General features: G+C 41.5%; 1 protein-coding gene across 5 annotated transcripts in view; it reads right to left on the minus strand.

Annotated features, from left to right (window-relative positions):
• SEMA6A (sema domain, transmembrane domain (TM), and cytoplasmic domain, (semaphorin) 6A) overlaps window positions 1–26,281 on the minus strand; it is a 117,466-nt gene that overhangs the window by 40,603 nt on the left and 50,582 nt on the right. For all 5 annotated transcript variants that reach the window (XM_014957880.1, XM_014957879.1, XM_014957876.1 and 2 more), the window contains exons 2-11: window positions 25,448–25,585; window positions 22,313–22,430; window positions 15,886–15,946; window positions 14,423–14,485; window positions 13,461–13,562; window positions 10,566–10,656; window positions 7,547–7,666; window positions 6,415–6,503; window positions 5,289–5,506; window positions 2,280–2,411 (exon numbers count right to left, since the gene is read on the minus strand). In XM_014957880.1, coding sequence (XP_014813366.1) covers window positions 2,280–2,411; window positions 5,289–5,506; window positions 6,415–6,503; window positions 7,547–7,666; window positions 10,566–10,656; window positions 13,461–13,562; window positions 14,423–14,485; window positions 15,886–15,946; window positions 22,313–22,430; window positions 25,448–25,547 — 1,094 coding nt within the window. In that variant the 5' untranslated portion in view covers window positions 25,548–25,585. The remainder of the gene's footprint in view (window positions 1–2,279; window positions 2,412–5,288; window positions 5,507–6,414; window positions 6,504–7,546; window positions 7,667–10,565; window positions 10,657–13,460; window positions 13,563–14,422; window positions 14,486–15,885; window positions 15,947–22,312; window positions 22,431–25,447; window positions 25,586–26,281) is intronic.

Below are 26,281 nucleotides of genomic sequence, written 5' to 3' on the forward strand. Positions count from 1 at the left end.
TTATTTTTTGGGTTACTTTTTCCAGCAGAAGGTCCACTTGATCCCATTCCCTAGAGCGTTATCACTCTTCAAGCCTTTGAGCCACTGTGAGATGGGAAGATGAAAGATGGACCACTGACTCCTAAGCAGGCTGCAGTGTCCAATTTTCATCTGCTATTACGTGGGTAGAGCCACTGACATCAATGGAATAATGCCAACTTGAAAAAAATATTGCACTGGTCCTATCCTATCTGTCACTCAGAAAAATACTCAAACCTCAGGTAACTAACTGTTATGTAGGAAGGCAGTAGCATGAGATTGAAGGGGTCTAGCTGGGTCAATCAGTCTCATCCTACACAGTTGTGCAATGAACACTATATGCAGAGACTCTGTGCTCTGCCTCTCTTTATCCAAAATGTTTTGGTTGCCTTGTAACTGCATATAGAATTAGGAATAGAGGGAGAGAAGGAGAAACCAAGGGCTCCACTGGTCTCCCAGGTCCTTGCAAGGGCACTGATTCATGAGGTGACATTCCCAGGGAACTCTAGGGAACAGCCTATACTTCCTGGCACTGTGGCACTAGAGTTTCTGTATATCTAAGCTGGAGGCCTATTTCCTTCTAAATCCTAATCACATGATTGGATTAATCCTGCTTTAATCTCAAAACTGGTTTAATCAAGTAAACATAAAACTGAGTAAACCCTGCTGTGCACCTCAGCCAAAAAGGAAAGTGAGGCCCCCGAAAGACACCACTATGTTTCTGAGAAATGTTAGGATCAGCAGAAGCACTAATGTTTCTGCACCAAACTGAGATATCTAAATAAAAATGAATGTATTTCAAAGGTGTCTTGTGCCTCTCGTGCATTGCAACAAAAATTATAAGTAATGTTATTTCTATTAAGTGGATTGATGGCCAAATGTTACATGAAACCAGGGAAGTCGTGGATGCCCCATCCCTGGAGGTGTTGAAGACCAGGCTGGATAGGGCTTTGGGAAACCTGATCTAGTGGGAGGTGTCCCTGCCCATGGCAGGGGGGTTGGAACAAGATGATCTTTAAGGTCCCTTCCAACCCAAACCATTCCATGATTCTGTGATTCTATGATTCACCAATCCAGTTCACATGACCTCCTGTGGCCTTAGAGGGAACAGTATTATCCCATCTTCATCATGACAGCTAGCCTACTATTGGCTCATCCCAGGAACTCATAATGCAACTTTCTCTTCTTCCTTCCCACTGAAAGAGAAGATCCCTCGTTCTCCTTTCCCCCTTCCCTACCCATACTGTCTATCTGAGTAAGTTGCAAACAAAGGACCTCGGATCCCTTGTGCGGCCTAGCAATACCAAGGCAGCCCATCATGTCAACGAGTTGTCGAAACACAGCAAAAAGGAGAAGAAAATCCACCAACAGTGCTAGCAGGTGCCTCACTAAGGCTCTCAGCAAAAACAGACACAGATTTTACCAGATTTTCCAGTCACCTCCAAGCTCTTATCTTGAGTGACAACTTCAGAATAAAGACAGCACAGAAATACTATACTCGGCAACTCTGAAACACAATGGGCCAAATTTGGGTTTAGGCAGAAGCTCAGTTGCCACCACAGAGCTTCAGATGTATTTTTAAGTTATGTAAGGTATCACAAGCAATGTAAAACATAAATTTGAGTGGTAGAACTTGACTGAGATAAATGAATTTGCTTTATCTACATTCATATCATATTCTCCGAGCAAAATGCCAGTGGTGTAAACGAGTTAACAAGTGGCTGTCAACAGCAACTTGTATGAAACTGGTACTTGCACAAAATATGAAGAGAGTGTAATAGAGGAGCCACAGGCAAACAGGAAGGAACTGGAAGCAGGGAAAACAACTCATAGGAGGAAGGAGGTAAGCTGAATCTCCATTTTGATGGAATTCTGCTTTTTTTCTCCATATGATGCACCCTCTCTGGCACATAAATTGCATGTTAACCACAGAATAGCACACTGCAGAACTGGTGCAGGCTTTGTAATGAGATATATCTATGACTGAACCAATTTGCAACAGGTGTGTAACTCACACCACTCTTAAGTGATAAATTACCCTGACCAAGTGGATCTGACGCCAGCCTGATTTATGTTACACAAATCTTGTTTAAGTGGAAAAATTCTCACTCACATACCTTAGATCCAAACACAACGCAACTTCTATTTTACTGCTACAATATGTATCTTCAATTGTATCTGCATCTTACACGGCTGTTCAAATTATCAAAACCCTGTTCTACATGCAGGAACAGGACAGTATCACTATACATGAAACATACCTGGGCTTGGGCACTCGTTCATCAGGAACAGGTGTCCATGTGGAGTCTGGAGACTTTTGTTCTTTGAATCTCCCAGTAAATACATTGGCGATGTCAAGCATGTCATAGGCACAGACTGCAGAGCCAGGGATGCTGCAAAGTGACATTTCCCAGAAATTGTTACTCATTCTGCAGTTATGCATAAAATCTTGAGAGGAAAACACGCTGTATAGAAGTCTTCCTGTCACAGGCTACCCAATCCTGAACTCTGTAACCTCTGAGCATTGACAGGAAAAGCCAGTGCCATGGAAAAGCCTGAAATATACCAATCAGCAGACAGCTCCTGCCAGCACAATTTGTTTCAAAAGACTCTATAGAAAGAAATAATTGCAATACTTTTGAAGGAGGGGAAGAATCTGGGAAACTCTGGGTACCACTGGCAATGCATGATGAGTAATAGACAGTCTCATTCAGAGCCCATTATTTGGAAATTTAAGTTCTTGTAAGTCATAACAGCTCTCGGTATTAATTCTCGCAGTCCCTGTCATGCCTCAGAAGTAGACGGCGGACAGTTCAGAAGTTGGTGCTGTCAAACTGGGAGCATGCTGCAAAGTGCCATTGACCTGGTATTTACACATTATTACTCCATTCTCCCACAGCCTGATCTCCACTAAGTTTTCCCAGTGGAAAGGAGTTAACTATGCTCACGAATTTGCTTAACTCAATGAGGTGTAAAGAGCTTATAGAAGCAAATTCAATTTTATTTTTAGACTATAAAGTTGTAAATTTCAACGTTTTGATTATTTGCATGCAACTGCATGATAGCATTGTCTAAACATAATTATATCCTTACCTACATACTTTCTGAAAGGCTTAGGGGTTTCCCATGGTCAGTCACTTGGAAGCATGAATTATTCATTTATCCGCCTTTCATTTTTTCACACATGAACTACTGTATTCGTGTCTGACTTTCACCACTTGATTTTATCAAGTAAATAGCATGAACCCAGCTGGCTGAGGCTTTCAATCTGGCTTTTAGCTAGTAGATTATTATACACCAAACAAAAAATGTAATACTGTTAACAGAGAATAAAACTAAACTCATAAAGATATATAAATTGATAGAAAAATAACTGTTTGAATACTAAAAGGTTTCAAAATGCTTATTACTGAAGGAAGCAACAAGTTGGGAGACACTTTTAGTCCTACTTCGATCTCCATGGATTGTGTTTTTACATAGAATGAAATTTCAAAGCTCTATATTAACATGATATCACACAGCAAGAGTCTGAAATGAAGGCAGCCACACATATGTTGATGTAAGAGTTGGGTATATTTGGTCATACACAGGACCTCACTCTCGAAGACTCACTCCAGGCAGAAGGTTTTGCATTTTGTTTAATTAAGCCCTAAAGAGAAAACCACCCAAAAATCTTGAGGTGTGCTATACAGATCTAAAAGTGCTGAGAACTGTGTGCAACACATAACTACATAGTGATGGAGGGATCGCTGCAGTGAGAAGGCTGGAACAGCTTTTACTCTTAAGGATGGAAGTCTGTGGGTCCACAGTGTGATAAAGCCATACGGATGGAAGACTGTGGATCACAGCCAAGCCACCTCCCAACCACTGGACTAAAACCCATAACCAGCTCCTACCCTGGGTGACCTCAGGTTAGACTGGGGAATTTCTTCCAGCTCAGTCTAGGGGAAAGATTTGTTCCAGGGATCAAAGATATTTGTTGCAGCTCTTCCTCAGTGGAGAAGGAATGAGAGATGCATCCATGTCAGAGGTAGGCCTGTTAATGAGGTGTCTCCAAACCTATGTGCCTTCCTGGCCTCTTCAATGTCTGGCAAAAACTGGGGTCCATAAAATAGTACTTTGATTTTAACACCAAGTACTTAGATTTTAAAATGCAGGGTTTAAGAAAAAGTATTATTCATGACACACCACAGGAAATATTAAAAGAGCGGGAGGACAATCTCAATTTTGAGATAATCTCAAAATACAACCTATTTTCTGGTGCTGAATCTTTGTTTGTTCAATTGTTTTCATTAAGCCAGCTTAAAAGGGATCGTCTTAATTTAAGCCTGTATTCCCTACTGGTGGCATAATTATTCCATTGCAGTTCTTATTGTTTCAATGTCAAAAGCAGCGATTATACATTACAGGCCTGGGCTTACTCTCATTTGAAGTCAGTTCTGTGCATGACCTCACTGAGCTCAGGCTTTGACAAGAGGTGGTGAGTGTACAGCAAAACCAGATGAATTTCAGCTATAAAGTTCCCCTTTCAGCTCAAACGTTACTCTGTGAAACAGCAATATATTTTTTAATTAGAATGCTACTATTTTTTTAACTTCTCTGGGAGACTTCAATAATTAGATACAGTTACTCTTGAATAACTTCTGGAGAAACATCTTATAATGTGTAGTGGTAATAAATTCTTTCCAGATGAACAGATGCTTTTGGAAAACCTTGTGAACAATGAAATACAGGTGTTCTGGGGACCTTCCTCCCCAGCCAGCAGGACAGCTTAGGATCTTGGCCCTCCCAGGAGAAAATACAAGAGTCAGTAGGGACGCGTGAAATAAAGGGAAGGAGTACTTCCTTAAGTAGTAGGAGTACTACTTAAAGTGATTCTTGGGGGTTTAAATGTAAACAGGACAGATGCAGTCCTTTTTCTGTGAGAAAAAAAATAATTGTATTTTCTGTATGGAATAATATTCTGCAAGTTACACGCTGCTAAACTTCTTGGTGGCCAGTCTGAGTTACTCCCATGTAAAGAAAAGTACGTCCAAGGAGTGTGTCCAGATAGTAAATGGCTGAAAGCTGCTCTAAATTATCAGATATAAAATGCAGTAAGCAATACCAGGGTATCTTAAAGTGAAACACAAACTACCAGTAAGCCCGAGTTACATAGTAATTACATTGTATGAGTAATCACTTCTTCTACCTTCATAAAGTAAAAAGAAACCGCAGTGAAAAGCAAAACATAAAGGAACCAGAAGGTAAAAGGTTATTGCGCCTATTACCTATTATATGGAGTGGAGAAGGTTGCTAAAACAACATCCCGGCCGTTGAAATGGATAACATCTGTAACTGCCTGCAGTATGTTAAAGTAGAAGTGTGAATCGCCAGGAACTGAGCAGTTCAAACGAGCCTTGAGAAAGGAAGTCCACTGTTTTTCCAGCACTCTCTGAGATCCTCCCATGTCATTTTTGCAAACCTGAGCCACCCTTGGGAAAACTACCTGGAAGGAGTAGAGCAAAAATAATGGAGAAAATGAAATGTTTGTTTGAACTGAAAGACTTTGTTGGCATTCTGCTTTTAAAACAGTTGGAATAACACAGCAAGGTGCTTAATTTAATCCCACGTTTCCATAATCTGTGACAAATAAGAAACAGAGAAATTCAGCTTTGGAACAGTGTGCTATAAAAGATAAGGCTGTGGCATTTACTATACAGCCATAAATCCTTCAGGAGATCTGTTCTCAACCCATACAAAACTCATTTCCATACAGACTGCTTAGCTTTCTATTTCCCCAAACAAAAGCACATTTTATATTCACAATCCCTCCAACCCACGCTGCCTGCTCTGACTCTTGTGTTTTCAGCACTTAAAAACTATGCAAATCTTGCTGGGCTTTTATTCCTGCCCTCCACCTTTGTGACCTTGGTCAGCTTTTCTGACTGCTTAGTCAGAAAGCTATTGTATTGTGAAATTAGCAAAAAGGCAGAAAGTGTTTAATTATTCCTTGCAGAACGGCAGAGCACAAAATTCCTGCCCCCGTTTACTCAGCATTCCAATTCAGATTTCTTAAAGAAAAATATCTCCCTGCTTTGGAACCCATTTTTAACAATTAGCTACTACGCTGAACTAACTACGTTCGTCTTGTGCTTTTTAGGATTTGAGAAAAGAGATTCCAGCATTTACTGTCCCTGTAAGAAACCACCCTGTTTCCTTTCAAGACAGTGCAATGTTTCACTCCAACCAACCTTTTGGCTTGAGCAATAGGAATCTTCTCAAAATGATGACCTTGTCATCATGATTTATGGTTCTCGTTTCAAGGCCACTCCTAACAGCATTGGTCCAAGAATAGCATATGTTTTCCTCCTCCTGAATCTGACAAAGTCATTCAAGGCGATGTTTTGCCCTTACCTTTCCCATGCTGTTGTACTCCACTGCTATTTCCCGGAAGAAGAAGTAAATGTAATTGCCATAGTCCACTGCCTGGACAAAGTATGGTTCTAAAAAATAAACCAAAACACCCTATTTAGGCACCACCTACAGCATATAGCACACAAAGAGATGCCAAAGACATTCACACTAAACATCTAAAGGTGAAAGGCCCACAAACTTACTCTGTTGATAGAACTAGAAACATCACCATTGCAGAAGAATCACTGTCTGGGGACAGGGTAGCTGGGGACAAGTCTGTGCAACATCACTGCAAGGTAGTTAAGTGTTTGCCACTAATACGTCTGCCCTGTGTGGAGTATGAGGAAAGGCAATATATAATGGTATGCCTGAGGGGTCCAAGCAGTGCTCTTTACGGCACACAGGCGGTGTGAGGAGAGAATAACAAACCATTTAACTGTTTCTGCCCACACGTGTCTTTAGCACCAAGCAAAGTGGGACAGCTAAAGTCGACACCTGGCAAAACATTTCTGCATGCAGAAAAAGACTTCAAACTATGGCTTTGCTCACTGTTAAAACCACTCCAAATGCTAACTATTCATAACGCCTACGTGAAACTAAACAGCACCGATCCTAACAATGAGGGCATTTAGAGCACAGAAATTGCCTAATTCAATGGCAGCTGTAGAGTCCGTAGGAACCATAAAAGAAAGGCTTTGTGCAATATTCCCATTATTTTATTTTCATTGATGAATCTTAATGTTCCAGGACAAACCCTCTATATTTCATGGAGCCTTGACTGATACCTAACACATTCCTGGGGCAGGAATATTTTAAAACACAGGCCAAGCACACTGAGCCCTGCAAGTTCCAACCTTTACAGCCAACAGCTGTAAACTGATGGATTTCAGCCTGGAAAGCTCATTGGAATATATATTCTGATCTACCATGCTCACAGTTTCTGTCCGGTCTAGTAACTTGGGGTCAGGAGAAGAGGGAAAGAGATAAACAGACCAGCATTAAGTAAGAGATGTAATTTAGTTCCTTCGTTCTGCCAGAAAGCGTTGGTGAAACGAAATGACAAGAGAGGTCTGTCAGGAATCCAAGACTCTCATCAGAAATGCTGCTTTTTTCGTTTTGTTTGTTTATCTACCTTTCAACCACTTTGAGTCATGTTTAACTGTCCGCAGAGTTGGGCTGTCTCCAAGGCTCCGGTATATGACTGCATCTATTGCAAGGAAGTCGGTCACTGTGGCAGAATACAGTTTTCCCTCTGGGGAGGAAGGAAAGAAGAGGGGAGGAGCATTAGAAATAATATAATTGCTTTCTCTCATCAGTCAAATGAGATGGGCAAACGAAATCATCACAATCTCCTTAGGAACACTGGAAAAATCCAGCTAAGTAAAGGGGCCTGAGCACTGAACAAGAAAGTCACCAGTTTTCAAAACAGTAATTTCGGAGGCCTGCTGTGGGAGAAGAAACCTTATGGAGTTACTCTTCTCCAGTTTAGGTAGGTCATACTGAACTACCCTATCCAGTTTCACTCCCCATGCCTTTGGTTCAGTGCTGATAAATTCATAAATTCTGCCTACCTGTATGAGCAGAATATGAGGAAGCTGCGACAGAACTGTTAGTTTTAACTGGGAGGACAAACCAGACAGGTCTTAGGGACTGTCAGCTAATTGACAGTTATGCAAATTTCCCCCTTTGAGAGCACCTCTCTTCTGCCAGAGATCACTAGCAAAAAATTAAATAGTGAAACAGGATTGCAAAGCGATGGAGGAGGATTGCCCATTTATGTTTCTTCTCAAAAATGCATTTTCGGCATTTCCCACATGAATTATGCATTCGTCTCTCTTAAAGAACCAGAGGAAAAGCGATAAGAAAGGGTCTACAAAATGGCACCGCAACGACAACCAGAAGATACAAAACTGTCAGGCGGTAAAAGCATGAGATCCAACAACATTTTTAAATGATAATTGTTGTCTAATCTGTTTGCAGGTCATGGTAACTGCACAGGGCTGTTTCCACGTGTGAGACAGATCTTGGAACACGATGTCTGGTAGGAGCACAAGCATGGCGGCAGCAGGACAGCAACTTATGTTTCTGTTGAGTCTACATAAAAACCAGAATGGCCTAGATGTCCTTTGACAGAAATTATGTTGGTGCTGGGCCTTGAGGGCACCAGCACAGAGGACACACACAGGACAAAGCAGAGGCTTCTATTGGCCAAGCTCTCCTCACTGCACTTACAGACAACGTTTAATTTCAACTCTCAGCCCAAGTTTTAAAAATCAGACTGTTTTTTATTAGCAGGACTGTACTCTTTTTTCTGAGCCCCACAATTCCCATCATTATTTGGCTATTTAAAAATGGCCTATTTTTCTTAGCAAAACCAGAAAAAAAAATTACAAAAAAAGCAGATACTAAAAACAATTTTAAAATAGAATAAAAAGCTGAATTGTTTAGATATGGATGTCTGAACTCATCTTAATACAATCACACATTTATTTTCTTTCCTGCCAAGTTCTTGAAGGCCATGTGACCAATTACATTCGCACACATCAGCTGTAATAGCTTACAGACTGCAAGAAGAGCCATATTCATATAAGTGCACCCAACAGACTTGGATAAGCTGCTGGATTAGTGCCCCAAACTGCTCTGAAACTGCTTTCCACTCTGAAAATTTATCATAGGTATCAATATGTATGGCATATCACACAGTCATTTTCTGAAGCTAGCAGATTTACACGGTATATTCTACGAGAATTTCTTTGAACAGTATCAAATTTATTCTGAATCATCATGAAAGAGTATGATCATTTCTATAAATATTCTTTTTATTTTCAAATAAAGAGAGGATTTCTTCAGTGAGAGAGTGAGAGTCACCTTATCAAACCTCAGCTGCATGCAAGGTAAATGTTTGCATTAAGTTGGTTGTGAGTGCTTTCTTGACTAGTACAATGAGAAAGGTCCTTATGAAAGGTCATTCGGACTGCCCTAAGGACAGGGAATCTGAGACACATGGGATAAATCCCTCTCTGAAGGTGTCTCTCTCTTTCCACGGTTTATGAATTACCTGCTACAATCAGAGAATTTCTCCTTTATGTTCTTTTGACTGTAATTAAGGAATTGCGTATACTACCACTGTTATTTTTGAAACAAAAGGACCCATTTAATTAAACTATAAAAACCCAATACATTGCAATCTGCTATAAAATCTCTCCTTTGTGAGGCTGATGATGCCATCTCAAACACAGTAGTGCTTAATACAGCCCTTCAGCCACAGACTCAGTTAAGAGTGGCTGAATTACTTGCACAGTCTTCAGTCTTCACAGGAATAGCTGAAGTATTTCCATGTGAGCACCCAGGCTCTGCTAACACACACCTGCTGAAGAGGAGTGACAGTATCATGGGTGAGTTCTGTATTATCTTTACTGCCTATTTTACAGCTAAATCTAAGAAAAGAACAGCAGGGTTCACACTAAGAGAAGTTCAATAAAGAAACAATTTAATCAGGAATTCATGAATTCATACAAAAATACCACACAATCAACAGTCCAAATTAACCCCATTAATAAACACTCTTTTTTTTAACTATTGTAGTAGACATCAGTTAACTGTATTCTGCTGCATGCATAATCATTATTAACTATTGCGCTTCTCCCCTCTGTCTACAACAACTGGTTAACACCACATTGAGATGTTTTCTGCTTTAAAATAAAATCACCTTCCCTTTCCTTCTAGATCTACAAAAGGGCACATCACAGAATGTTCCCTAACTTCCTTTTATTATGAAAGTTAACTTAAGCTTAGAGTTGTTAAAGAGCATATCCTGCCTGCTCCTCATTAAGGTTCACACAAACCTTGACTTTCCTTGATTTTCGCAGAAGCTGAAGGCAGCCAGAAATGGTGCCTCACACCGGTCTGGCAACATACTATGATGAATCCAGGAAATACTGAAATATTGAACCAGGGGCAATGTTTACGATAGTGAAGTTAATCCCAAAGAAGGGAAGGCTTCCATGCTAGTGATTTCCTTATGCCCCCCTATTTTTAGTCATTATTCACTCCATTTGGCACCTCATAGATTTTGGCATTTCGGACGCAAGAGACACAGAGCTATGGCAAGCCTGGGCTGCAGGACAGAAAGTCTATGTCTGTCACTTTACCTGCGAACAACGCAACGTTGGCATGCTTTGCATCATATGGGCATCTGGCCATTCCACTGAATTCATCTCCCAGGAACTCCAGGGTATCCATCTGAAAAACGAAAGGGAGCTCCTCAGGTAAAGAAACAAAACTTCCTACCCAGGATGAGGCTTATGACAGTGTTTCTTTTCTGGGCAGGGAGGAAGGCCCTTTCTCTAACTGTCCTCCTGATTATGAATTGAAAACCTAACAAAAATCATGGTGTTAAATAAAATAGGTCTGAAGAGAGTGCATCCAATAAGTCAGGCATTCTTTTGGAGCTAATCACTCTTACCCCGACACATTTTACAAAAGTCTTCAGTCTATATTTTATCTGTACACAAGCTTCCTGTTGAACTCTAGCAGGCTATGTGGTCTGTGGTTCTGGCAGGGATTCAAAATTTATCCTCAACAGTGATCCAACAGAAGCGCTCTTATACACAGAAAAGACTGCAAGCCACAGCAGTCAGAAGAAACAACACTAGGACAATTATCTGTGTGTGCCTTTTTCTCCTCAAAGTCCGGAGATCCTTCTGCTCTAGTCTCAACAGTGGTGCTCTCTTCCTTGATTTGCATACTCAGAAGGATGCTCTCCAAGTCTTACTGCATCAGCTGAGTCTGTGTCACGGAGAAATCCTCTTACCATCAGGCAAGAATTAATCTGTGCAGGAATTGTAAAATCTGAGGCTTAAGTGCAACTCGTGGGAAATAAATTCACCCCCGGCACTGATAATGATACAAATATACAGATCAACTTTACGCTAAGTTCAAGAGGGTTTAGTGAGCTATGGGGGAAAGGTACCGTTCTTATCTCTTTTAAGATTCTTATACTACCGTATTTTGGGTATAAGAATCTTTCTAGCATATTCAAGTAACTTGAGCAGCTCATACTGTATAAATCACACAGAGTACAGATTCACACAGCATTGAAAAATAACCCACCCAGCACCATCAACTACTCCAATCAACTTTTAGCTCGTATGTTACAGCACCCAAGTCCTCCAGTGGACAATTTGTCATCCTTTGTTTTCTGTCATGTATCTTTCTGTCAAAATCCACTCTGAAGGGAATTAGTTGTGTTTACTCAAGGGATGAAAAGCACTTCACGTGATGGTGAGAGGAAACGAGCTTCAGTCCTGAACTCTTTTCCCCTCTCTAAGCCCCACACCCCAGGCTTGACCACACTTCCACGGGCAGTGTGGAGGGACAGCCCTGCTTTCTGTTTGGCACATCTCTACCACTCTCTCTGTATAATGCAAAAGCAGTTGGAGGAAAATCCAGGGCAGGTGTTGGAGAGACCTTCTGCTGACTCCCAGAGGTATCCCTCTCCAGCCCCTGCAGCCCAGTGATGGGTGAGACAGACTGCAGAGGCCATGCACCAGGGGGAACGAAACATCTGCATAAGAGTGAGGAGGGCCATTTATATCCCTCACACCAGGATGCCCAGGAAGCCTGAGTCTGTATTAAAAGACAGCTTTCTAGCAAGGGGAGTGGTTGAGATTTGTTGCTTCATTAATGGCATCGAGAGCTGAAAAACGACAAGTTGTGCTGGAAGACTAAATACAGCGCTGAGACCGAGAAGCTTCATTGCGTGCTTGGAGTGAGATGCCAGGAAAGGAAAGAAAGAAGAAGTGGCAGGTACAGGGCAGCTACCTGTACCACACAGTTAGCATGACATAAGCTTGTGTTTTTATTCAAGTTTGATTCTTCCTCCACAGATTGCAAGGAAAAGCTAAGCTGAGCTTCTCTCCTGTGTTTCCTAGATTATGACAATCACAGTGACAAAACAAGGTAAAGCAGCATTGCAGAAAAAAGCAAGGAAGTGCAGCACTCACATCGAATACCACTAAGGAAGTAGTTTTCCTCGTTGTTAATATCTTTATTCTGTTTTTTACAATAACTCTGAATCCAATGAAATGCATGAGAAATGTGCCATGACTTTATTAGAAGCAGCATTAACAAAGCTGAATTTTCTTTTTCCTGAAGAAGCATGAGAAATGACCTGTGGGACATAGAAGTGCCTGGAAAAGCAGAGTCTGGATATCAAGGGACTAAATGAATTCATTTCAAAGCTACTCCAGAGACATCCACTGTTGGGGGTTATATCAGATTATACTGGTGCAAGCCTGAGAAAATGGGAAATACTTTAATAAACAGGTCCTGTTAAAATGCAGATGACAGGGACACACTATGTCAAAGGAAGAAATTGGGGTCAAGGAATTAATGTCAGGTATCCATTGACCTGCAGAGTTTTCTACACTGGTCTAGATAATATTTTGGCTTTCCACATCCCCAGCTAGTGAAGAATACACCAGCCTCATGCTGTACCTTTCTCTGAGGAGGTGTGCTGTCAATCACTTTTACAGCACACAATACCATAGGATTTCCAAAGCTTCCATATCCGCTGTGTCTCCAACACTATTCTTCCCAGGTTTTGCTGTGCTAAGCCCTCAAGTGTCTTGAGAACTTGCACTGGGATTGAGAACAGTACAACATTTAAAGCATGTTACCCCAGAGGTAACCCTCAGCATTAGTCTATGACTGTATGTGGGTGTCAGTGACAAGCTGAGGAGCCTTCTGAGGACTGACCACATCCCCAGGCAAGGATCTGAAGGACTCTGCACCTATAGAGGACAAGGCAAAGTGGCAATAAACTCTGATGTGCAGGAGTTGCAAAAAAGTAGGTAATCAATCCAAGCAACCCTCAGAAATCCAATCAACACTGAGCTCTGTAGCATTGAAACAAGTCAGGATAAATGCTACAGAGTCAAATGATGCACTGCTGAATGACAATCTCATGTTGCCAGCATAGTCACAATAAATCCAACTGAAAGACAAGGAAGGCATAAATGAAATCCCACAAATGGATCGCATACCTTGTAGTTCCTGCAAGATGGGTTGAATGCATTGGTTCCACAGATAAACAATGTATCCTCATTTCTTTTTAGGAGAACCTTAATAAAATTATGACATTCATCCTGAAGAAAAATAATAAAAAGTATTTCAGCTACTGCATTTTGGGTGTCTGGTTTTATTTTTATGCCCTGATATTTCATTGTCAGGTCTAAAATGAAATTGGCTGGTAGCCACTGTGATATTCTGGGCTTTATTTCAACTATGTTTAACTGACAATGAGCAAGATGCCACTGATTTATATTCTAGTGGTTTAAAAATGGTTACAAAGAACTGAAGATACAATATTCACATTACAGCTCAGATTTTGCTATTGTTCACATAGGTGAATTTTGTTTGAATGCTGCTGGCTTTCCTCAAGAGTGATAAGCGTGATCTTCTTCTCATCTGTGCTGCTGCAAGACAGTACCATCACCAGTGCAATATATTGGCATAAAGCATCTGCAACTGGAAGGGGAAGCAGGTGTAAAGAATCAAAGACTCTGCATCTTATTCTGATATCACTTGTGCTAGCCACAGGTTAGAGTAGGGTAAAATTGGTGTGAGAAACAGTCCTTCTACAACTGTACACATTCATGCTTTCGGATGCTTTACACAAATTTCTCAGTCAACTCCTGCAGGAGGATGGACAGCAGCACTTGGCTTTTGAGACAGTGGTAAGCTAAATCAGTACACTAAGCATTAAGTCCAAAATCCTCAGTGCTTTAAGTATTTCAGGATATTGCTGTGGCTCCTGTCGTAATGTTTTATCACATTAAAAGTAAACTATTTTTGCAAATTAAAGCCTTCAGTAAGTTGATGGAAAAAGCAATTACTGGCAAGAAGTGAATGGCATGATCCATTCCACATCACAGACAGCAGCCTGAGATAACAGTGAAGCAACTAAACTAAAGTGGCAGATGCAGGAGAAATGAAAATTGCCTACCTTATGTTTTCCCTTCATTCTGCATGTGTCTACGTCAGCTTGTCTAGATTTCCACGTCAATTTCTGCAAGGATCAAGAAAGAAATCAATTAGAGCCCAGAGGTTGTTGCATTTGATTTCAGAAGTAGAAGTCCCTTAGGGAAGACTAGCTGTTGAACATATATTTATTGAAAGCTTTCTGCACCCTTTCTCCATGATTAATTCACCACAACAATGAAAGATCAGTGATGTGGAGCATTCACTTAATTTTGTGTTGCCATCTATTCATTAGACTAGAAGCCTATCCCTTTCTTTTAAAGCTTAAACCAACAGAATTCAGCAATAGGTCAACTTTCAAAAATACATGCACTTTTCTTAAAAGTACTAGATGCTCTCTTCTTTTAATTTTATATTGTTCTGCAAATCAGAATAAACATTTATGGACTATAAACCCTACCTGGATTCTAAATGAAATATGTATTATGGAAGTGACATTTTAGATTAGCAAAGATATCAAATTCAGGTAGTTCTTATCACTCCAATTGAGCTAACAGGCTCAGAGACCCCTCCACTTATCAAGACACTGTTGACTTTATCTGCTAAGGCTCTTTCTCTGGAACACTTACAGGTAAATTCCAGCCTCGGGTTTTTTGGGGAGGTGAATTTCAGGGGTAGTCAAATGTGGCACGCTGATGAATTATAATATAACTTTATTTAAAAACACACGGCCAAAGATAGTAACACCTTAGACAAGCCTGTGCCCTCACTTTTTGATGAGTAACTGGGCATAAACTCATCTTCAGAAACATTCATAGTTATAATGAAACTCTCTCCTCCTCTCCTGCAGTGGAATTCATCCAATGCCCAAATTTATATGATCTTATGCTGGACAAAGGCTGTATTTGGTACATATTACAGAACATGAACGCAATGCAAAGGAGCTGAGAGGAAATCATTTCTAGTATGTTTTTATTAATATACAATATGGTAATGCAGACAAAGCTGTTCTGAGTTTGAACATGTCCATGTTCCCATGGACATAACGTGAATACATCTACAAAGTGATGCTATAATAAGATTTTATTTAGTACTTGCATGAGTGAATAAAACTTGTGTGCATGAAAATATGGAAATAGCACTTGCCTTTTATGTTGAAAGTTTCAGTATACTTAATTGGGATAGTATAGCTGTTATAGAAAACTGCTGAATATAAACGAATAGATGTTTGACAGATGTTCCATCAGGGACCTCACTGTATTTCAGTACAGATTGCTTATCAGCCCAGCTAAATCACTTATCAGAAATTCATAGAGGACACGATTGCTATTCTAGCTTTCCCCAAATATGATGAGCAATGCCATCTTACTTGCTTATTACAGTTTTTACAACAGTGCTGGCAAGTTGTTTGAAACAATGTCATTTTCCTATTTATTTGAAGCTTGTTCTAGTGTCCTTGGCTTCTGCATGGTGATAAAAGCTACTTACTTTGCTAAAATAAATTTCTTCTGTATGTGATGCGTCCATATCAACAGTATAAATATGGTCCCTGTAAACAAAGGCAAAGGAATGCAAAGTCAAATGGAGTAGTCAGACGGTTCATTTTCCATGAAGAGAGCTATCTATCACAAGATAATCCATAATCCATCCAAAAAAAATCACAGGTCTTACCAGGGAACATTACTGGCAGCATTGCCTGCTTCTCCCAGAAAAGCACTTTCATATATAAACTGTTTTCCTTCCCATTAAGGAAAAAAAGATAAATGATACAAAACTTTAAAGCAAGATTCTTTCCCAAAAGCAATTATTTGAACAAATACAATTTGGAAAGGAGATGAGACTCATATAATTTCTGCTCTATAGGTCCTACATCAGATGCCACGATCTAGCATGCAGATGTTTTTGCGTATCCAGTAATCAGCTGCAACAGCTCTTACGCAGCCTTTGCCAGATTCCTCAGCTAGCAGTCACCACTCCACATTTACCCATTCAGGGTTAAAAAGAGGTTAATTCTTCTTTCTTTTTTTTTTTTTTAAATATGTGTCTAACCTCAGCTGTGATAATTTGATTGACAATATGGTAGGCAAAAGGCTGACAGCCATAAAACTATTCCCAGAAATCATTCTTCTCTTCACAAACTGGTGGCCAAACTAAACTGTAAAATACTCCTCTGAAAAAAGTTCACATTTCTTGCTTGCATTTACTTTCTCGTTTTCCTAAGAACCTGTCCCTCTCTATGGTTAGCTGCCAATCTCTCCTTGAAATGAGGAAATAGACTCAGCTACTCAGGTAAAGAGATATTTTTAAACACTCTCCTCTGTGTAAGCTGAGAACAAGGACATCTCTGTATGGAACTTAAAATTTGAAAAAACTCACCAACCCACAAGGCTGTAGTAACTGCCACATCAAATTGGGACTAAGTATCTCATTTTTCCTTGAAATAACATTGGCTTTTTTCAAAATGCAGGAAGCTGTGCAGCTGGAGCATGATCCACAGCATTGGAGGGGTCTGCTGAAAGTAGGATACAGACTGTTTCCATTTTAGAAACCCCTGCTCTCAAGGTTAGCTTTGTTTTATTGGGTTTTGGGAAAACAGTGCCAGTCTTAAATAAAGCTAACACAAAATACTGCTATAAGAGGAATAAGCAACACTTCTCTCACGTGGAGAAAAGAGGCAGCATCGTTGTGGGGAACTGGCTGCTAAAAATCTACTGTCTGCTACGGTGCTTGAGGCTGTTTGCTTTGTAAGATGCCAAACTGAGGAGTTGTGGGTTTTTTCTCCTCCAGACTCTGTAAAAACAGAGCTGTCATTTACTTCCAAGATTGGTTTAATGCTTCAGTTTATAATTTGCCTGACTTTACTGGCAGAGCAGTGGTCAGGGCTGGTGCTGGACTAAAATTACCCATTAGCGTGGTATCAGCTTCATAGATTACTGCATGGTTCCCTTTTTATGTACATCACTCTTTGTTGCTGTCACTCCTACTATATAAAAGTGGGAACAAAATCTCTTGAATTGCAAATTAGGTGTGGCTGGAGCTCTAAAAACCTACTTCCAGCACAGCTCTTGATTTTAATCATCACTCATGCTTTCCAGTGGTTATGGATTTTTCTTTTTAAACAATTAGAAAATACAATGGCGGTATTCAGAATGAGGCTTGAGCTGTTTAGTTCCACTCTCAATGAAACTTCAGGGGACTTATTTTCTGGTTCAAGAAACATTTCCAGCAAAACTCAGATGCTAAGTTACGGGATCATCTGAAAGAGGGTTAGTATCAGGCAAATTACGTATCATTTTCTCATGCTGTACGTGAAATGTAGTAACCTCAGCTGTGATAATTTGATTGACAATATGGTAGGCAAAAGGCTGACAGCCATAAAACTATTCCCAGAAATCATTCTTCTCTTCACAAACTGGTGGCCAAACTAAACTGTAAAATACTCCTCTGAAAAAAGTTCACATTTCTTGCTTGCATTTACTTTCTCGTTTTCCTAAGAACCTGTCCCTCTCTATGGTTAGCTGCCAATCTCTCCTTGAAATGAGGAAATAGACTCAGCTACTCAGGTAAAGAGATATTTTTAAACACTCTCCTCTGTGTAAGCTGAGAACAAGGACATCTCTGTATGGAACTTAAAATTTGAAAAAACTCACCAACCCACAAGGCTGTAGTAACTGCCACATCAAATTGGGACTAAGTATCTCATTTTTCCTTGAAATAACATTGGCTTTTTTCAAAATGCAGGAAGCTGTGCAGCTGGAGCATGATCCACAGCATTGGAGGGGTCTGCTGAAAGTAGGATACAGACTGTTTCCATTTTAGAAACCCCTGCTCTCAAGGTTAGCTTTGTTTTATTGGGTTTTGGGAAAACAGTGCCAGTCTTAAATAAAGCTAACACAAAATACTGCTATAAGAGGAATAAGCAACACTTCTCTCACGTGGAGAAAAGAGGCAGCATCGTTGTGGGGAACTGGCTGCTAAAAATCTACTGTCTGCTACGGTGCTTGAGGCTGTTTGCTTTGTAAGATGCCAAACTGAGGAGTTGTGGGTTTTTTCTCCTCCAGACTCTGTAAAAACAGAGCTGTCATTTACTTCCAAGATTGGTTTAATGCTTCAGTTTATAATTTGCCTGACTTTACTGGCAGAGCAGTGGTCAGGGCTGGTGCTGGACTAAAATTACCCATTAGCGTGGTATCAGCTTCATAGATTACTGCATGGTTCCCTTTTTATGTACATCACTCTTTGTTGCTGTCACTCCTACTATATAAAAGTGGGAACAAAATCTCTTGAATTGCAAATTAGGTGTGGCTGGAGCTCTAAAAACCTACTTCCAGCACAGCTCTTGATTTTAATCATCACTCATGCTTTCCAGTGGTTATGGATTTTTCTTTTTAAACAATTAGAAAATACAATGGCGGTATTCAGAATGAGGCTTGAGCTGTTTAGTTCCACTCTCAATGAAACTTCAGGGGACTTATTTTCTGGTTCAAGAAACATTTCCAGCAAAACTCAGATGCTAAGTTACGGGATCATCTGAAAGAGGGTTAGTATCAGGCAAATTACGTATCATTTTCTCATGCTGTACGTGAAATGTAGTTGCTGACAATGTCAGCAGAGAGCGAAAGAGCTGTCAAATTCAGGGGAGGGCTCTCTAACCACAGACAATGCGGGATTGTCCTTGCCCTCCTTTTCCCACTGCTGCCCAAGTCCTGCTATCTACTAGCTGTGGTATGTGTACAGCTCGCTGCTAATTAAGTTATTCTAACACAAATTGACTTAATCCTAGAGCTTCCGTTTTTCCCACCTCCAGTCAGCAGAACCGGGTTTTGTTGCCATGGCATAATCTTGTGGAGGAAGGGAATTTAAATAATGCCACCGGCTGTGCATGACCCTTGGCCACTCAATACATCGTCTGGAAATGTGTAACTGCAAATGAGGAGGGAGCCATCCCCCGATTGCTTCGCAGGCTCAATAAAGCGTTTTGTAGGTACACATGAGGGGTGACAGATAACGCGAACAAAAGCTGCCACCGCAGAAGACAATGGGAGGAGGAGACACGGCAAACTTAGAAAAGGGGTGTGTGTGCACGGGGGTGGGCGAGCGTGAGAGAGACAGCGAGGGGGTACCCTTCCCACAGCAAAAGGGAAAACAGAGCTGGTTCTTTGCAGACGGCAAGCCAGATACTCAGACAGCACGGCTTCATGGGCTTCGGCTGGGTTATTCTGATTTATATTGGCTGGATATCTCTGCCTGAAAGCATGAAATAAAGCCTTTCCGAAGCAACACAAAATTTTACTTGGTAATAGCTAATACAGGAGTCACGTATCCCGGATAACAAAATAAGCAACTGACAGACAGAAATTTTGCTCTACGCCAGTTCCTCAGTAATAAAGTGTTAGTGGTTGTCAAATCTGAGTTAGTCCTCTCCTGGGCAAGGAAACTGTCTGCAAAGTAAACACTGGATTTTCTAAAACAAGCAAACAAAAAAAAACCCAACCCAAACCCAACAATCCCAAAATAAAAGCTCTCAATGTTTAATGATTTGCTTTGATTGCTTTTCAGATAATTGAGTACAAACATAAACTTATAATCACTACATTTCATTGTCTAAAAAAATCAGAAGGAAAGCAACATCTGATACAATAGCTAAGAGATTTATGGTAACTACAGTTTTGAAAGAATCTTGTTACAAAACTCTTTGAGAAACACCTTTGATTGTGTGCACATTTCCTTCAGTCTCTAGATTTGCTACTAGATTTGGAGATGTGGTATTGCAGTTTTAAAATTTCATTCACACTAGTTATCAAAGGATGACTCATTTTCTGAAGTTTGTTACTTAAAGATAAAAATGACCTTTGAATTTTAACTTGTATCATATAAGCCTCCAGGCAGGGGGAAAAGAATACGTCAAAGAGTTTTTGTGTTACCACTGGAAAAAGGTGCAAGAAGACTTTTTGAGCTTGTGTAAGTACAAAACAGCCCAGGACTTCATTCTTTTTTGTAGGTCACTAGACCCTAGGAGTATATAAGCACCCTCATTGTAGTAAACTGCTTTATACAAATATATAATCACATAACAGTTAAGAATGCATACTCACATACTACTACACATACTATCCCTCAAATATTAGCCGTCTTTATGTAACTTGTGCACACAGTGGTTTCATATCCCAAAATGTTTCACTGGCTTTTCCTGATGTAATACCCGTTGCTTGGGCACTGCGACAGTCTAATTGCGTCAATCTCAAGTCTGGGAACAAACTATGAATACAGCCGAGCAAAATCCACAAAGCGGATTTACCACCTTCTCACTGCAAATGATTTCCTAATTTAAAGGAAAACAAATAAGGAAAGCAAAGGGAACTCAGCCATGAAAAGGAGGAAATCCTGCCACCACCTTTCAAACCCCTTCAGCTCTCTCCCCCGCCCCGCTCATTATCACAAGAAATGCAGCAAAAAATACCAAGCCCTGAGCCCAGGCAAAGCGCAGGGAGGCCTCGCTGTGGGGCTGCCCACTCTTTGTGCCCTACGACCGATGCCACCGCAGCTCCCCGCGGAAGGATGCATGTTCTTTGACCAGACTTGACGCAAGGCCTTGGCTCCAGCGAGAACCCAGAGCTCTGCCGCCCGGATCCCACACACACTGGCATCTGTGAGAAGCCCAAAGAGGCTGTGCAGAGCTGGTACGGCTGTGTAGGTCAGCAGGCAGAAGTGTGGTCTTCCTGACCGTGTAAAAACGGCACTCAGTGACTCTGCTGGCGTAACGCAACTAATTACTTGGTGCCGACTGGAGGTCAACAGGCAGATTTCCACCACAGGACACATCCGACCACCCAGAAGATGGGGAGTGGCTGCTTGAGAAGGAAGCCAGGCAGCTCCCGCAGGCTGCCAAGGGCTTTGAGGACAAGGCTGGTGGTGAGAGGCTGCCTGTTCAGCAGCTGTTCCCTCTCACCTCCTGGCCATCCCACCCACCACTTCTCCCATCTGCAGCAACAGCCTGGCTCTCTGTGGCACATGCAGAAGGCTGTGTATTCCTCTGATGGAGGAGAAAGACCAGAAAAACAGCAGGAAACAAGCTGCTACCAGAGGGGCAGCTTGTGGGGAGGTCCCAAATGGGATCTGGGGCCAACAGCTCATAAAATGGACCACACACCCTTGCTAATCTGACCCTTCTTGCATTTATCCCGCATCCGTCAGGTAATTCCTGCTATAAGATCACCAGTCTCCTTCGCCAAGAACAGAAAGGTAGAAGTTTTAACGTCTCATCTCTGCTATGTTGGGAGCTGTATAAATAGGTGTACTGAAGCTGACAGTGCCATGCTGAGCTACACAAACTGAATGGGTGGCTCTATATGCAAATTTTATAAAAAGGAATGTGATTATGTCTGCACAGTAGAGGTCCCCCCAAAAAATCCAGACACAAATTCACTTAACCTTTCTGAGTACATCAAAAGAACAGCAGCAAACACGTTTGCCTCTTTTTTCTCTTAACATACTAAAAGCATGCCTAAACCAGCAATGTTATAGTTTAGTAACTCTTGTATGCACGTGCATTTGTGCACCAGCAGAATCATTCTCTAAACTACATCATCAACGGTGTGCACAAACAAAATGACAGGATGAGGACAGACTTTCTCCTCCATGGGGCTGAGCAATTTCTCTGGCAACTTCCCTCTTGCTGGACTCAAGGGAAGGCAGAGGTGTGCAGTCCTGAAATGACTGTCTCAGCACATTGCAAAACTGAACCTTAGTTGACTGACTAACAAGGTTTCCAACATGCCTTACTAAGAGGCTGCAAAGCTCTCTTTAAGTGTGAGAAAGCCTAAAAATAGCAGCAGAGAACTCAGAATATCCCTCATCTTCTCCTTCCTGCTCTGAAATCAGCAAGAGAAGAGTGGCCAAGCAGGGGACTACTGACCTAGCAGCAACGTAGAGGGTCCTGTTCATGACCATGACAAGCTGGATGTCCAGCCGGTGCCTCTGCGTGGTGTTCCGCCCTGGTTTGTGACCCACGAACACCGGATACTGTCTTGTATCTGTGGGAAGGAAAAAAAACCAAAACAGGGTCAAAAGAGAATTACAAACTGAAACCATGCTAACACAGAGCACTATGGGGCCAAGCTATGGCCAAGACATGTGGTTTCTGTTCTGCTCTGGCACCACAGCCTGGGGTTGGAAGCCATGAGCACAGAGGGCTGGAACATTCTTCAAGGTTACAGTCTTTGCAGCTTCAGGGTAGAAAGTCATCACCTTTGTAGAAGACAAAAATTGGGAGGTTTCTTAGACCATAAAGCTGGAGCTCTTGGCACATAGGTACATGGCACTTTCTCAGTTTTTCTTTCACTGCTTGCAGAGCTTAAATGCTTGCTCCTGGCTGCCAAAGTGTGTCTCACAGGAGAAAGCTGTTTCACAGTGGCCCATCAATCACCACAACGACTGGACTGGTAGTGGTTAAAGCAAAAGACTCGGCTCTCCTTGGTTCAAACTGCCAGTTCCCTGGGTCTCCTACAGTATTGGACTGCCATTGCAGAACAGCTGTGGGGATTTCTGAGAAACGGTGGGAAACCACCACTTGAACTTTATAAAATGAAAGTCACTCCATATTATTTTGGCAGCTAGCCTGATACTCCAACTCTTCTGGCAAATTGGACAACCATACTGACTGGAAGCCCTGTACTGAGCTTACACTATCAAGAAGTCAGCTTTCCCCCCAACTCTACCAGTCAGCAAGACCATTTATTCACTCTATTCCCATGACTTTTTTGATAAGACCTCAGCATACATGGGTTGTGCTGCTGCTTCCCAGATATCTGTGTGTACAGCCTGTAACAACAGTGAACACTCCTTCCCAAGGGTCACCTTGCTGTTAGAACTTCATATGTACAGACGATCGTGACATCTAGATGCACAAACCAGGGAGCTAGTTAAGTAAACAAAATGACAGAAGACAGGACGATGATAAACCTCTGATAAGCATCATCATCAGTGCAAAACTGCTGCATGTGCACATTATACAGAGCTGACTAGCATCTAGCTATGCCTGAGCTTTTTCCCCATCAATATGCTTTCCCAGAAACCTGGAGCTGATTAAGGGAGTCTACTTCTTCAGAAACTCGGCTACTGCTGTAGTGTTTTCATCTATTGCCTGCTAAAAGTATTTCCCCTGTTAAGCTCGGTCAAACTATTGACTCACACCACGGCTTCAGCAAAGCACTTGAGAGTGCCATGCGTCAGAAAGCCTGGTGACAAAACTGTACAGGAACAGAAACTTCCCTGCAAATCAGATGCTAAGAACTCTTGGAGAAACAAATTAAGATAGCCCAAGCAGGATTTACATTCAGAAACTTAACCCTTCTGACCAAGTCCTACATGCAATATGCCAAGTTTAACTGTCCAGCTATTCTCTGTCTAGCACTGCTTCCTCTGTACCTCACGGATCGAGTATGAGCTGGGGCCCTTTCAGCATGCTATGCTGCAGAGGAAGACATTACCCCATGTTCTATTTCTCCAAAAGGATCAGGACTGGCTACTTCTGCATTAAGAAGGACTGTTAGCATCATCCTTCTGGAGGATGAAAATGTTTGTGCCGAAGACTTAGTGTTTGCACTAGGCGTGCTTCAGCAGGGTTTGCTTTAGAGAAGTTCTGCCCTGTTCTTGTATCCCAGATGCCTATTAGCATTTGGAGCACATCAAGTGTGCCTGTGGAGCCTGTCTTTCAGCTTGGTCTTACCCAAGACAGACAAGTTTACAGGTGCCAAGGACACCCCAAAGCACAGAAAGCAAGGACAATGAAGATACTCACTTTAAATTCAAATTCCTGGCCCAAAGGAGGCTCAAACTTAAGCCTACTCATTGCTGACCTGCTTACTCCTTAGCATACTTTCACAGACCCAGATGCTAAAGACTTTCTTCTAAACATCTGAACCTTTGGGATTTCAGAAGATTTTTCTTTGCAGTAATTGTTATTGAGTTGAGGTAAATGTAAAAGAATCAGTTATGCTAAGCCTGACTTGCATGGTGAAATGCACAGAAAGCTCCTCACCTGTTTAGTGAGCAAATCTCAATACTGACTTGCAGCTGTCTGTCTTACCCTAGATTTTGGAGAATTTGTCAGTTACTACAGAAGACAGATTCTGTTACCAAAGACTCTTTCTCTTGATTTGGTTTTTAGCTACATTTCCAGCTCAGCAAAAGGTGCTAAAGCAGAATACATTAGATCAACAAATTTTGTTTTCAGAGCTCAGTTACTTTAGTGGGCTATGCTGGATACTCTGAGGTGCTTCACTGGTTATCCAGAACTACACTTTCAGAAGTCAGGTGAGGGACACTTTGACTATGGGGCTAGGGAAGGCTTCCTTCCTTTGCTGCTGGATAGAGCAAGATACTTAGTTTGATTAGGGACTAGAACATCTCTCTCATGAGGAAAGGGTGAGGGACTTGGGTCTTTTTAGTCTGGAGAAGAGAAGACTGAGGGGGGATCTTGTCAATGCCAATAAATACTTAAAGGGTGGGTGTCAAGAGGATGAGGCCAGTCTTTTCAGTGGTGCCCTGTGACAGGACAGGAGGTAACAGGTGCAAACTTGAACATAGGAAGTTCCATCTGAACATGAGGAAGAACTTCAATGGAGCAGGCTGCCCAGTGAGGTGGTGGAATCTCTGTCTCTGGAGACATTCAAAACCCACCTGGACATGTTCCTGTGCAACCTGCTCTGGGTGGACCTGCTTTGGCAGTGGGGTTGGACAAGGTGATCTCTGAGGATCCCTTCCAACCCCACATCATTCTGTGAATCTGTGATTATGCTACTGAAGTGTCTCTGAGAAGGAGAAAGGCTATGGTTTTGGAAGATCAGCAGTTTACCACCCAGTAGTCACAAGTAAATGTGAAAAAGTCATATTCCTATATTAGTATCTGAGAACCTAAATTGGCTGACTGGGGAGACATGAAGAACAACAACTTTATTCATTGCAATTGTAACAAAATACTGTTGATTTTAAGTCCCCTGGTCAGTACTAAGCAAATTAGTACTCTGCAAATCTGTGCTCTTATACTTACAGTTGCCATGCGAAATACTGATCGGCTCAGAATCTTCTGGGAAACCAGCCCCAGCAAAGTGTAGCAGTGTGAAATATAGCAGCAAGGCTTCTGACCTCATAGTAGTTCAGCTGGGAGGCTTCACTTCTTCACTTCACCCTGTGGAAGACAAACAAGGGGTTAAGTGCCTTCTGTCGATTCAGTTTTAACCACTGCACACAGAAAGCCAAAAAGAGTCAATGGAATGGAGAGGGAGCTTTTTCTCCTCAAGCCTCTTACTGTACCTGAGGAGGTACGTCATGTTTCTAAGCAGACTCTGCTGTATCAGGCCAGTTTCCCTTTAGCCCATGCCCCAGCAGTGCCATATCTTGCTTGAGGATAGACTTAATATCTGTGAGTTACCAAGAATTTTCTGCCTCAGCTATGCGATATGCGATAACGAAACTTCATCTCCTAGGCTGATAGACAGCTGACAAGAGTTTTTCAGGAAATATTTTGTTTTCCTCTTCTTCGGTTTACATAATTAGTTGATGACACATTGATACACACCATAAATAAAAAAACAAACAAACCCCACACTACATTATTCCGGTTAAAATAGATTAAGGGTTATACTACAGGACTGATTCATACCCTGCAGAGTTGTGAATCAAGTGAAGAAACACTGAGAGAGCTTGATGGAGCATGCAGAACATGTCACTGGGCTTTACCATAAAAATATGTACCCATAAATTTAGGTGCCATAAAACCAATACTTTGACTTGCGATAAAATAGGGGAGAATAGAACTGTCTAAAATGAGCTTTTTTTCCCTGTGTTCCACTGATGCATTCACTCATTCACATTTCATGTACAA

Source organism: Calidris pugnax, unplaced genomic scaffold, assembly GCF_001431845.1.
Source record: "Calidris pugnax isolate Ruff unplaced genomic scaffold, ASM143184v1 scaffold358, whole genome shotgun sequence".
NCBI classification, from domain to species: Eukaryota; Metazoa; Chordata; class Aves; order Charadriiformes; family Scolopacidae; genus Calidris; species Calidris pugnax.